At 36.2% G+C, this 14,308-nt stretch overlaps 1 protein-coding gene across 1 annotated transcript in view; it reads left to right on the top strand.

Annotated features, from left to right (window-relative positions):
* KIDINS220 (kinase D interacting substrate 220) overlaps positions 1-14,308 on the top strand; it is a 79,074-nt gene that overhangs the window by 51,022 nt on the left and 13,744 nt on the right. Inside the window, exons 22-25 of the mRNA XM_009275591.2 lie at positions 5,378-5,556; positions 6,928-7,154; positions 11,769-11,879; positions 12,756-12,812. Of these exons, the coding sequence (XP_009273866.1) occupies positions 5,378-5,556; positions 6,928-7,154; positions 11,769-11,879; positions 12,756-12,812 (574 nt within the window). The remainder of the gene's footprint in view (positions 1-5,377; positions 5,557-6,927; positions 7,155-11,768; positions 11,880-12,755; positions 12,813-14,308) is intronic.

Here is a 14,308-nt window from a genome sequence, read left to right on the forward strand (position 1 = left end):
GGACTAGATGACCTTTAGAGTTCCCTTCCAACCCAAACTATTCTGTGATTCTATAATCCAGAAAAAATGCACCCTTAGGCATAAAGATACACTGCCACTCTACTGACCAGACGTGGGAAGAATAGGATAAATAACTTCAGAGCAAAGCATTATATTGCTAGTATTTGATTATTAGGTATTAGAGATCAGATGTGTAATTAGCAGACTGTTAAGCATCAGAATTTCATATTGCATTCCAAGTGGTCCAGATTTTCTGGTTTTCTGTTTCTCCATATGAAACCTTTATAAAAAATATTTTTGTGTAATTTTTAATGAGGAGTTATTTCATTATTTTAAGCAACATTTTTGTCTTAAACTATTGAGAGAAAAATTTAAAGGGCGCATGATAGATAAAACATGACATGCCTTCATGCTCACGCCTTCTGTTGCTCTATTTATTATTTAGTAACAATTAATTAGGTCTGTTACTTTTTATGGACTGCAAAAGTTAAGTGACTCTTGTCCACGTAGTTACTTGGTCCTTTAAAACACATGAGGAGAAAAATAATCAGGTGTGCAAAGAGTAACTTGTAAACTTTGTTTTCACCTTGAAGGAGAGAGGTTTGGAAAGAGCAGGGAGAGTGGTCCTTCAGGGTATGAGGCCTTGCAGAGAAGTCAACCTTCCACCTGTCTGGGAGGAGCAGGGCAAGCTGCTCCATGAGAGAAGGCAAGCTGGGAGCTGAGGAGGACAGCAAGACAGGCAGGGCGTTGTCCTCATGAGTAAGGGGTGCAGTCCCACAGAAGCCAAACAGGAGGATCAGAGCAGGTTCAGTGGCAGTAACCAGGGACCACGAAAAGCCCAGTGGTCTATAGCCACGAGGCACGTTTTATGTCAAGCCAGGAAGTCAAGTCAGTGAGTCAAGGTCAAGACCAGTAAGGTATATAGATGTAGCTCAGGCAAGAACCAAGGGCGAAGGCCTGAGCTTGAAGGCAGTTCTTGAATCACGCAAGAGAGGCCTCCAGTGAGGCTTTTCAGAGCTCTTACCACAGCAGTCCGATCCCAGGTTACTCAGCTGCACTGTATCAGAGCTGGCCTTGAGCACAGGCAGCAAAACCCCTGGCTGGGGCTGGGGGGAAGAGGTGGTGGAGCCTGTTGGCGTACTCCAGGGCCTGACATAACGAAACAGGGAATGTGGGCACAGCACAGCCTTCAGTGTGGATGAAAGTAGTTGATGCTGCTGCCATTCTACCACCACCTGGTTGGGTGGTGAAAGACCACATCCTGTGGTGGTGACCATCTCCTGCAGTAGGTGGTGAATAGGTAGGTTGTGTCATGTATAGCCCAACAGCCTAGCATCTAAGCTATGCTGGCAACATTCAGTGCTGGACCCACTGTTGGACCATGGTGGTTGTTTACTAAGTCAGTCGTGGAAGTGCAAGGTGAACATAAACTAGAAAAAATTTGGAGTAAATTCATAGTCTCTTGAATGGAAGATAAGATGACGTACCTATATATACTTGTAATAAATTATTTTTATTTGAGGAAAAAGCCAGAAATAATCCATCATTGTTGGAATATAACTTAATCCACACTGAAAACAGTTTTTAATTTTAGCTGTGCACGGAAAGGACACATGCGGAATGGTGGAATGAATTTTTAAGGTTTTCTTCTGTGAATGAGTGGAAGTGCAAGGTGAACATAAACTAGAAAAAATTTGGAGTAAATTCATAGTCTCTTGAATGGAAGATAAGATGACGTACCTATATATACTTGTAATAAATTATTTTTATTTGAGGAAAAAGCCAGAAATAATCCATCATTGTTGGAATATAACTTAATCCACACTGAAAACAGTTTTTAATTTTAGCTGTGCACGGAAAGGACACATGCGGAATGGTGGAATGAATTTTTAAGGTTCTCTTCTGTCAATGTAGTGTTCTGGTTTGGGCTCATTCCTTTTAAATTCAAGTAGTTTCTCGTAGAAACAGACACTCTGTAACACTGACAGTTTTTGATGTTTCTGATTTAAAGAATAATTTCTTCTGCCTAGGAAAATCTAGTCCCAAAATGAGAATAGGGTGTTCATGGTGCTTTATTTTTTCAGAAACAGACACTCTGTAACACTGACAGTTTTTGATGTTTCTGATTTAAAGAATAATTCTTCTGCCTCAGGAAAATCTAGTCCCAAAATGAGAATAGGGTGTTCATGGTGCTTTATTTTTAGATCTGTGTGCTTATATTTTAGAAAAAGTAACTCCTAAAGTGCTTTAGATGCTAACCTTTTATTTTTTATCTGGGAAGTACGGGCACATGCGATTTTTGTGGCTCAGTTTTTGATGTTTCTGATTTAAAGAATAATTCTTCTGCCTCAGGAAAATCTAGTCCCAAAATGAGAATAGGGTGTTCATGGTGCTTTATTTTTAGATCTGTGTGCTTATATTTTAGAAAAAGTAACTCCTAAAGTGCTTTAGATGCTAACCTTTTATTTTTTATCTGGGAAGTACGGGCACATGCGATTTTTGTGGCTCTTTGCCAAAAGATTATCATTTACATAAATATTTCTTTCAGAGGCGTAGTTTAAGACATTGAGCTCAGGAGGTTAGAATAGAGACTTCAATCTGCACACCAGCAGTGGGCTATTGGCTTCTGAACAGTAGCTTTGTTCATCGTATTCAGAACACTGTTCGCATTCAGACTTAAGTAGAGCTGGCATTAAAATTCAGCTAATTTGTTTCATGTGATTCATCAGCTGTGTGTTTTATTTAAATCTATGTCACATTCTCTTTTGGCTTTTTATTTTGTAGATTTACGTGTTGAAGTAGGCCACTCTTTAACTCTTCAGTCCCTGACTTAAAAAGTGACTTAATTTTCATTTTGCCGGTGTTGATCTCTTGTCTAGAATACTCACAGTAAATATACATAACTAAAGAGCGCATTAGTGGTTTTGGTTTTTTTACATTTCTGATGTCTGAATAAAAACATACATATTTACAGTCAGTTTAGTCATAGTTTTATGTAAGGCAAAATAGAATAACCTAAGATAGTAGCTAAATATTAATGTAAAATAAACACTTCTCAATTCTGTTGAGTATACAAGTTTTACTTTGATACTGCCAATGTTCTTACTACGTTTTTTTCTTTTGACCATTCACTCCTTGAGGTGAGGACCACTTCTAGCTCCTATTAGATTTCTTTAAGCACTGTTGGAGAACAAACTGTTTCCATCCTTTGAAACTGTAACCTGCGTCTGGGTGTCAAGTTTCTCTTCTTACAGAAGCAGCGCGTTTCATTCTCTTAGGGCTGGAGCCTGTGAAGCCTCACGTGCATTGAACTTCCCTAACGTGGATAATCCCACTGCCATCCGGACAACTGCTCGTAATGATTTACAGGATCAGAACCTTTGTTAGAATAGCCTGCACTTGCTTTTATGCTTTATATTTGTTAAGTTTTCCTATGCTCTAGAAGTAACATCTCACTGTGAATGAAGTTACTTGTAGATACTGCTTATGACAGCATGGTATGGCAGTATCCTCCATTTGTTAGGTACATGGTCCATTCAGATGTTTTCTGGTAACATTTATAGGAATTTGTTAATTCTACTTTTAGTATAGGGCAAGACTGTCCTAAAAGATCAGATTGAAAGATTAACACACAGTTAAAATACATTTTTAATGTAAAAGAGTTGCACTTACTTCAAGCATCTAGCACTGATCCTCAATTCTTTTATTTCTCTTAACATTAAATGCTAAATATTCTGTGTAAATCTGACACTGTTCTCTCTGGAATAATCCCATGGTACATAAAATTCTACTTTTTATGGAGCATCTAAAAATAAAGATAAAAGATCGTTGCTTTTAAAAAGCTAACAAATTGTGGACTAAGGTAAGATCGTTCAGCTAATGATAGATTTAGTTCATTAGCTGTATTAAAAATACAATTCAATTACAACCAGTTTTTTTTTTTTAAAGTGTTAGTTCTTTTGTCTTCATAGACACATGAAGGTGTGTATTTATTTAATGTAAGAGATTCTTAGTTGCACTTTGATAGGTTACTGAGTGTACATGAGGGCTCCTTCCTCCCTTTCCATCCATGCGTCAGTGCACTCCTTTCCCCCACGACAGCACTGGCAGTTGCCTTAGCTGCTTTAATTGTCCAGTAATCAGAGAAAACTCTTATGCTTTCTTTGTGCTATGGTAACTTCTTTTTAGCAAGTTACAGCAGCTCACAGAGCAGTCAATATATCTATGCTGTCATCCCTTTTCATAGAACTGCGATCATAATATGTCTTTGGGAAAAGCCATTAACTAGTGAGGTGCATCATTCGTTTTATATTTATATAAAGTTTTTTATTGTTATATATATTTTTTTCTCATAACTTTTTTCTATTTTTATTTTAAATACAGTGTGGTTACTTCACTGCTATCCATATAGAGTGCTGTCACAGTCGCTCTATAGTCATCACTATAACCATGTCGACCATTCTCAGTGCATTCTTTCACTGTTTCCATTTTTATTATATTGGGTGTGAGAAACATCTTTTCATTTTAGTAATCTTTAATTTAGATTATCATTTCTCCTTTGGTATCAGATGAGATACCAGTCGTGATACTATGAGATGAGATGTCAAATAAGATAGGTCCATCTGACCCATCGTGTCAGCCTCCATCACTTGCTTGCATTTGGTGGGAGCTTTTCATAAACTTCCATGAGGCTAACATTTAATCCTTCTTCTTGTTCCTTCCTAAAACTGTCCTTTATACTAGTGCTTACAAAAAAACCCCACCATTGCTTGATAATAGTCATAATGCATCAACAGTCCCTTATATTGATCATGTCTCATTGTTTCGTTGTTCTCTTCTGTTTGTGGTTTCTTATCTTAGAAGGTGAATTACTTGAAAGCAGGCAGTTGTTTTTCCACTTTTTACCATGAAATCATGCACAGTTGGGTTTTGATCAATGTTTAAGATGCCTGAGTGTTACTGTTACAAGAAATGGTAGTTTAAAAATGGGATTTTTAACCATGGAATTTCTGATTGGGGTATCAGAATTTGAATAGATGTTTGAGGTTAATGTTGAACAGTCCCCTTGCTTTGGATTTGATGTTACTGATCTATAAATTCCTGATCTGGTTTTAGCCTTCTGTATGGCTTCTTTGAGATTTCTCTGAAGCACACAATTAGATCAGATAACTTAGCAGTTTGAGATTTTTTGCATATTAGAGAACGTTAAATTGTTCTTTCTGCAGACAGTGCAGCTCTTTATGGGTTCTCTTCATTTTCCGGAGAACAAGGAGAATGGATGCAAGTGTACTAGTATTTCACCCTAGAATATCACTATGCAACTGGAAGTCATACTGTAATAAACACGGTTTATGATTTATCTCATTTTTTCCCCCAGAATTTCAAAGAATATTCCTACAACTAAGGATGTTGAACCTTTACTTGAAATTGATGGAGATATACGGAACTTTGAAGTATTTTTATCTTCACGAACACCTGTTCTTGTTGCACGTGATGTAAGAACCTTTTTGCCATGTACTGTAAACTTAGATCCCAAGCTACGAGAAATCATTGCAGGTGAGTATTCTTTCAAATAAATGGAAGATGACAATTGTATTATTTCTTTTCATTTTAGGTAGAGCTACTTTGCATGTTACGCAGAATCCTGATTTGTTCATCACATCAGACCTTCAGGTTGTCTGATTTGACTTCAGTAACAGGCCATTCAGTTTCACTTAGTAGCTTTGCTGTAAGGGCCAGATCATACTAGACTAAAGCATCTCTTTTGGAGGGGGAAATCCACTGTTCTTGATTTGAAGACTGCTTTAGCAGATGGAGGAAACCAATGCACACGATATTTTAGTAGTAGAGATGCAAGTTGACTTCTAGATCTTTGTTAACAATTTTGAATAGCGTCAGTAAGATCCTGTAGAACTGAAGCCAGTGAAACAAAGTGGAATGTCTCCATTCGATGTATACCCCACTAGATACCTGTGCAGTTGGTACCCATGAGTTACTTTTTAGTCTGCTATAGTATGATATCTAAATTCATCCTAGTGCAAGTGTTGTTTATTGTGCAGTGGTTGTTAAGCAGTTATCTTTACTTGCTTGTAGTCTCAAAAAATGCAGTCAGGTTCAGGTATGTTCTGTTCTGCAAAAACATTCTGCTCAGCATTACATGTTCTGACTGCTCACTGCTGCTGTGGATTAATGTGACGCATGGTATGGCACTTCTTGCCCAGTCTTAGGGATTGCTATTGGCTCTGGAGTAAGGCTAAGGCACCCTAACATTTCCACCTGTTAAGAGATGCTAAAACTTTGAAGAAAACCAGAACTTTAAATTTAAAATAGGATCCTTACAAGTCTTTGGTATGACAGTCAGTATTCTAGGTGGGAACTGAATTCAGGTATTAATAGTTCTCTTTGCCTGTCTTTTCTGTTGTGACATTTTTCTGCAGTCCTCAACTGGAATCCTTTTTGTTCTTACTTTTTTCCAATTTCCTTCTCTGCACTTGATAGCTGCAACGGGATGGCCTAACTTTGTTCACAAGCTCTGTCTCATTAATCTCTTCAGAAACAGTACGGGTCTGACTATCACATCAGACATACTTACCATCAGAGGTGAACTTGGCATGATGTATTCCTGCATTTCTTCCCATTTGAGTTGGGATTTGTAACTTGTTCTCTCTGAGAGAGAATGTTTAGAGGCATTTAATATGCTACGTAAACTTATGCAATAAATTGTCCTAACTCTCCAAAAGACTCCTGTGTATATGTGATCCTCAAGAGAAATCAGCCGAATGCATCTGAAAGTGACATTTGACGTTCTGCTTGATGAGTTCTGATTTAAGTACACAAAAATGTACTGTAATGAATTGGCAAACAAATCAAAACTTTTTCAAATATTTCAAGCAAAATCTCATTCTTTTTTACCTTTTTATTTTTCAGATGTTCGTGCTGCGAGAGATCAAATGAATATTGGAGGACTTCCTTATCCCACATTGCCTTTACATGAGGCACCTGCTAGAGCAACATCTCTGTTCAGTCAGCCTTCATCAGCTTGCTCTTCTACAACCTCTTTCAATGGACCTTTCAATAGCGGAGTTTTATCACCGCAACCTCATAGCAGTTACTATAGTGGTATGACAGGACCTCAGCATCCATTTTACAATCGGGTAAATTATCGAGAACCAATTAACATTCTTCTGGTTTAATCTGGTAATATTGCAGATGTCATCTATAAAATATTAAAAGACCCATGCAAGTTTTATTTAGGAATGGAGAAAAGTCCAAAAGTTGGTAAATTTCACAGTAATGTTCAGTCGCTGTAGTCTGGGGGAGAAATGTGGTAAAGCGCATCAGAAAAACTAATTACACAAGGGGAAAAAAGGTCAAATCATTTTGAGACACTGCTCATTTGTAGGATATTGCAGGGGTTTTTTTTATGTTTGTGGGGTAAAATGTGCTCGATCATTCACATACTTGCTCACAGATATTGGAAGGGATCCCGGCTTTTTCTTGGTGACTTTGGTTAAAGCGTACAGAAACTCAAGTGGGGAGCTATATCACAAGAATGTACGTCTGTCTTCCCTTTTGTCTCTTTAAAGTTATTCTGGGATCTTTTCCCTAAACCGGTGTTGCTCTAGTTTAAAGGAATTAACATAAATTACATAAAACATACATTTTTGAGCTATTTGTGGGCCTCAGAAAACATAGTCCTGGGCATGGCTCACTTGAAAATTGAATTAAGTACTTTACTGTATAGTTGGATCGAGTCTAAACTTTCTATTTTTGTGGAATATATTCAGTATTTTTAAACTTTATTTTTACTTTTTTTTTCTGCAGTACTACCAGGAAAAAAAAGTAGAAAGCTGATAGAAGTCATAGCTTACTTCTGTATACAGGAAATAGCTTCAACTTTAAGTAGATTTGACCATAGGTAAATGTTTAAGCTAATAAGCTGGAAAGAAAATTGAGTTATTCCTAAATCAGTGTTTGTTAACCAAGGCACAAAAGAGCACATGCAGCACAGAACTTTTTAAGTTACCTGTTCTAAAATTATTCTTACATACCCTCAATACAGTGACAATATACTGTTTTGTTGAAAATAACTTAAAATGACATATACTTTGCAGTAGTCCAACACTGATAAATGCTTGTCACGTGAATTTTTGTGCTGATACTAGTTCAGCTTTGTTAAAGTAGGTGTTTAATTGGAAGCCCTGTTTTTGCGTCTGTGTTACTGTACATGACAAGGTTTAAAGTATGGGGTGATACACAGTTGAAATTTGTATGTTTTTTTGGCTCTAATAAGCATTACAAAAGCAATTACTGGTGAGTCATAAGCTATTCTTACAATAAGTTTATTTGTTCATTTGTATTAAGTGCATACACAGGCTTATAGGCATGCTTACTTTTTTGCCTACTAAAAGACTAAATACTTCTGTTTTGGCCTTTGTTTCTGGAATTTTATACTGCCCTTCTAAGGTATAGTTGTTTTTAGTGTTTCACACTTTCGAATATTGACAAAGAGCTGTATTCATTACTTTGGAGTCATAACGGTACTGTCATGAACACTACATACTGAGATAAGTGATGAGAACCTTATAACAGTAGAAAATTTAGACTGAAAGGCTGGTTCCTTCAGCATTGTCAGTCATATTTCACTTCTCAGGTTTTTGTAAGAATGGTGTTTAAAAAAAGAACAGCAACTGAAGAATAGGCTCTCCCCAGTAGAAGTTTCTGAGAGAGGTCTTGGATACCTATATGACACAACACAATGGATTCAAATGCTTCTGTGGAAAAGCCTGAATTTTATGCAAAAATGCCCTAAGTTCTGGGGATAGATGTCTTATTCTGACCAATAAATTGTTCCTGTCCTGTTGTCTTTAAGCGTTCATTTGTGCTTAAGAAAAAAGCCTTTGAGCTGTTGGGGGAAAAAACTGTTTATTTTTAGGAAATACAATTTTTTTATTATGTATGTTTCTGCTTGCTTCTTTAGATGCTCCTAGGTTATGGATCTTGAACTTCCAGTGACAAAATATATTCATTTTTAGTTTAAAACCCCATTCTCCCTCTGTATAGCTGTAAAGGAAAGATTATAGTCCCATTTAGCAGCTCTTCAACTTGGCGCTTTGGCTCTCAGTGTAGGACTATGCTGGACGTGTACATTTTATCACTGTCTAACGGCCTGGCTACAAGCTGGATTCAAGTTCAGCTTCTCAAAATCGCTGCTGTCATGGATCATTGTGGAGATGATGTTTCTTATGGGGAAGGTCAGAGCAGTAGGCAACTCTAATTGGGATTTCCTGGGTGGGAACTAGAAATAATGGTATGTGAAGACTTTTTTTTGCAGAAGAGGAGCAAATTCTTTGATATCTTGGAAAAATAATAAACACCACACTTATGCTTTATAGGCTATCTGCAAACTTGGAGAACAGCTCTGCTCTGGTTTATGGCCAACATGTATTTATATTGATCTCCTGTTTTCACGATATCTGTATTACCATACTTCAAATGAAGATTGAGTCTGTAGAGTTCGAGCTTATAATGGAGGATTAATCCCACGGTTGGGAAGCAGTGGAGTAGCTAAAGTGGGCTCAAGGCATAATTAGAAATTATGAAAGAATTGTGGGCTAATTGCCTTATTGGGCAAATTTTTTTCATTGCTTTGTAGTTTGATGACTCGCAACCAACAAACAGGTGCTCACTCGTGTTTCAGAGGATAGTCTTTGCAGTGAGAGCTAGGCACTTGAATGCGCTATGATCATTAAGCATTTCATGCTTGGGGGTTTTCCACGTGGTTTAAGCTGTTAATGGAAAACTGACGCATTTAATTATTTCTAGAAATAACATGAACTTTTTTTGAAGAGAGTTTCATTTCCAGAAAATACCATAGAATCTGTGCCTTATGACAGTGAAATAGTTTTAAATCAGTGAATTTTCTGAGTGATCCTATACTAAGCAATAAATGTAAGGCAAAGGCTAGGTATTGGTTCTCCTACCTATTTAAAACAAAACGAAACAAACTTCCACATTTAGATTAATGGTTACAGTGCGTATCATGTCACTTCGTATGTTGGAAGAGCATATGAACTTTTTGTGGTGATCGTGTGAAAGAGTGTGCAAAGACTACCTCTAGCAGCTAAGAATATGGAACCATTTGTATTTTCCAGAAATGACTCAAAGTTGTAGCATATGCCATCTAAGTAGTTCATGTATGCAGGAATTAAACTTTAATTTGTCAGCTCATTTACAGCTGCTTCTGAATGCAGAGTTTTTTCAGTCCTTAGAGACAAATCCAAAGTGGAATACTTCAAGAAATTTTACTCCTCCCTCATATATTGGCCATCAAGTCATAAAATTATTTACTCTGTGCTGAATTTGGTGCAGTAGACTACTCAGAACCTTGTCATGTGCAGAAACACAAACCAAATAGTATGTTCTGTTTTGTTAAATAGCTGGGTAATACAATTTTTTAAATGCTATGTATAGAAACATCAGAAATCTGTAAGACAGCCATTATTTTGTGATTTCTGGGTATTTTTTTTAAGAACTGGGTAATGAATTAAAAGCAACGAGCACTGTAATTCTGCTTTCCTAAAGTCTAAAGGCTGTATTGCTTTCCATTACATTGCCTTAAAAGAGAACTGATAAGGAGATGAAAATCTATTTCAAAACCTAACTCAAATTCACAGATAGGTCAAAATAAAATTTCACAATATTGGAAAAGCAGTTTGTACTTCCTAACTGCATTTCCAGTTGTAAGGTTCATAATTCTTAAATGCACGCTCGTGCATGCACACACAGAGAAGGTTTTGTTGCATGCCAGTGGGTAGCATGTGAATTTCGGGGAACGTGTTTTTGCAGTTGATTTTAAAACTTGAAAGAGTGGAGCATATGGAGTCCTGTGTTGGAAGTATATTTGTAATGTTGAGATCTCTATATCTTCTAGAAGTGACTTTATTAATAAAGTCTGAGTTCTCATTTGGACTCTTTACACTGATGTGCTGATAAGACTTTTGGAAACTTGGATAGTGTTTATTTTCTTGAAATTTGTTAGTAAAAAGGGAAAAAAAGGAACCTGGTTATAAAAATCGTGATTAGTTAACTGATGTTTGTGGAGGGAAAAAAAGTATTTCTATTTTTAAAAAATGTTTTTGATATTTGTTTTATGATAATTAACATTGTCCTTTAAAATGGTATTTGTATTGAACAACATGCATTGATGTATTTCCAACAAAACAAAGCTCAAATGTTGTCTGATATAAAAATCTATTTATAGATTTATAAAATCTAGTATTTGTGGAAGCCTTCAGATTGGTTACCACAAATATGGGAAGTTCTAGTGATGCTATTATGCATCACATTTTTTTCTTTTGGTACAGTTGTCTTAAGTATTATGAAACACTAAGTTTTACTGAGCATCTAATTTTGGGTTTAGCCGGTCTGAGAGGGTGTAATTATCAGAATTATCCTTAAATGATCCTTTTCCCATACTCAGAACGGATGTTAGAGTGTAGCTACCAAAACCACTCCAACTCTGTTCCTCCAGAATACCATGCCAGAGCACCCATTGGGGCTGAGGGATTTTGAAGAACTCGCTCCACAGTTTTTGATTGAATTCTGTTCAATGCAAAAAGTAAAGAAAGCTATTAGTAATTGCTATTTTTCACTTTATTAAACTCAACTAGAGGATGTGTTTTGTTGAAATAAGTTTTATTTTATTATTACATTTTGATTTGTGTAATTGTTTGTCCCTTTTTTGTTACGTTTTTTTTTTTCCATAGCCATTCTTTGCCCCATATCTTTACATGCCAAGGTATTACCCTGGCAGTTCTCATCTCATCTCACGTCCACCACTAAAAACGAGTTTGTCCAGAGATCAGAACAATGGCCTAGTAAGTATTTTGAAGGATAATTCAAATACTAACCTAGACAATAAATATAGTGAGTAATGAAAATGAAGGTTATTAATGATGATTCACTATTCGACAAGTACAAGCTCTGTATTACAAATAGTTTAAGCAAAGGTGTTATTAACATGTAATGTAAAATGTATATTGTTTTAACTTTAGAAATTACTTAGAGAGGAAAACCAATTCTAACATCCAGGTATCAAGATTAGAGGAGTATGACCTGTAATATTGGCAGGAAAATATTTTAATGAAAATGCCAGCTGTACTACAGTAAAGAAATGAATATAGTGTAGTATTGTAAGAAAAAGAGTGCTACTTGTAAATTTATGTGCAAATTTTATAAGATAAAGTTACATCCTTTAATGTGGTAGAGAATACTAGAGATTGGAAGGCCAAAGTAAAAAGTTAAAAGTAATGTTTTAAATATTTAAGTAAAACAAAATACATTTTATCTTAAGTATGCATCAGTTGTAGCTTGGTTTTGTAGGTATATATAATTCAACTTTGTTTACCCATTGAAAAGGAAAAACGAGCTGACTTTTCTAGCTTCCTATAGAATAATAAAATTCCTATTTAACAGTATTTATTTTACTGACAGATGGCTGTTCAGACGGAATTAAGAACTAAGGAAAGCTAAAAAAGTAAAAGCCTCACTTGTCAATCAGTTTATTTCTAGGATATTGATACAATGAGCAAAGCTATTAAAAGGTGGTAAAATCTTTAATCACTTAAGGAAAAGAAGTGTGTTTCTGTTGAATTATGTATTATTACGAGATCATTCTCATTCACTGTTTACTTCATATTTTTTGTTGAGCCCTTGATCATTTTACCCAAACCGTAATATTTTGTTGTTGTTAGGATGTTATCAAGGAGGATGCTGATGAGGGGCTTCCTTCACCCACAGACCCCTCAATGGTAAATGAGTAGTCATGTGGTGTGGAAATCTTAGCATCTCATTGCTTTTTCAGCAGTAATGAGTCTGCATTAATCATAACTGCAGTTCACTAACACTGCATCAGTGGCTTTGGTGGGCAAATAGAGTAGCTGAAAACTAATGTAGTTCATGAGTGAATTTAAGAGCTAATATTTCACTTATAAGATGTATTATATTTTCCCTTGTAGTTTTCCCCTTGCCTTTCTCAGTAGCTATGGTGGGCTTTCAGTAAAAAGAGTGTTGTGGTAGCTAAAGAGAGTGAAGAATGACAGCTGGTCATTCGGTGCTTAGATTTTAGAATTAAGTAACTGTGTTTTTTCCGCTTTAGTCAACTCTCACCTGATCCATACTTCTTGGTGACATAAAGCTATTGCAGTTAACACAGTATAAAGCAACTTTCAATAGAAATTAAAAAAAAAAAAATTGCTGGTCATAAGCTTATTCTTGAGTCAGAATGCTAACATCTACCTTTTCCATGACTTGTTGTTTTATCCTAAGTATTCACACAAAGATATCTTCTTTATGGGTATCTGTTTTAACTCTTAACTGTGGGAATCGATGAAAAATCATGGTTTATTACCAAAACAAAGAGGTTAATATGTTTGTCATCATTCTCTTAATACTTGCTGCCAATAGTGTTGGCAACAGTTATAGTTTGATCTCAGTTAGTTTTTCTTCTAGTAAATAATTGCAAAAATGTCTTTCCATTGTTGTGCAATGAAAAAATTCCAGAACTGTATTTAACTGCACATAACCTTCACTGAGCACCATGTATGGGTGATGCCATGGAAAACGTACCCTAAAGTTCTCTCTCCCAGGTCATTAGCTACCTCGTGTGTGAAGGGATGACTTTGGAGTACGTTTTTCTGGTAGTATATTTTTGGAGATGCTGATGCCTTCCCTGTGTTTGATTCCTTATCTCAGTATCCCATTCTCTTCCCAGTCCTTTCCAGTTTGTCAGTGCAAGGAGAAAAAGTAAGGACTATTGAGAAAGTAGTAGAGTGATGGCTGAAGTATGTGTGTATCTGTGAGTGTGGGAAGGGCCACAGGACTGGAAAAGTCTCAGGGCAAAGAGGTGAATGAGCTCCAGCAGCAGACCTGGGCCCGATTGCTCTTCTGCTTGCTGCTCTGAGTGTGTATCTTAAGCACACAGAGGCTGCAGTTTCAAGCAGCAATTTAAAAGACTCATGTAAGATACGTAGTCTATTGGCTGTAGGTAAGAAAATACAGGAGTTAGAACATTAAAAGGAAACTTTGTCTGAAATAACGATAATGGAGGATTTTATTAGATCTATTTCTGAGTTTAATTTATGCTACTGTGAATCTGTGTAGTACAGCACATCAGATCATACACTTTTCTAAGACTTAGCAATATTTAACCTACAGTGTAAATATAAAATTTTGAATTTTTTAAAATCTCTTGGGTAGTTTGCAAGAATGTTGTGAGTCAGGGTATGGTATTAGAATAGACCACTAT

Source organism: Aptenodytes forsteri, unplaced genomic scaffold (assembly GCF_000699145.1).
Source record: "Aptenodytes forsteri isolate BGI_AS27 unplaced genomic scaffold, ASM69914v1 Scaffold94, whole genome shotgun sequence".
In the NCBI taxonomy this organism is placed as follows: domain Eukaryota; kingdom Metazoa; phylum Chordata; class Aves; order Sphenisciformes; family Spheniscidae; genus Aptenodytes; species Aptenodytes forsteri.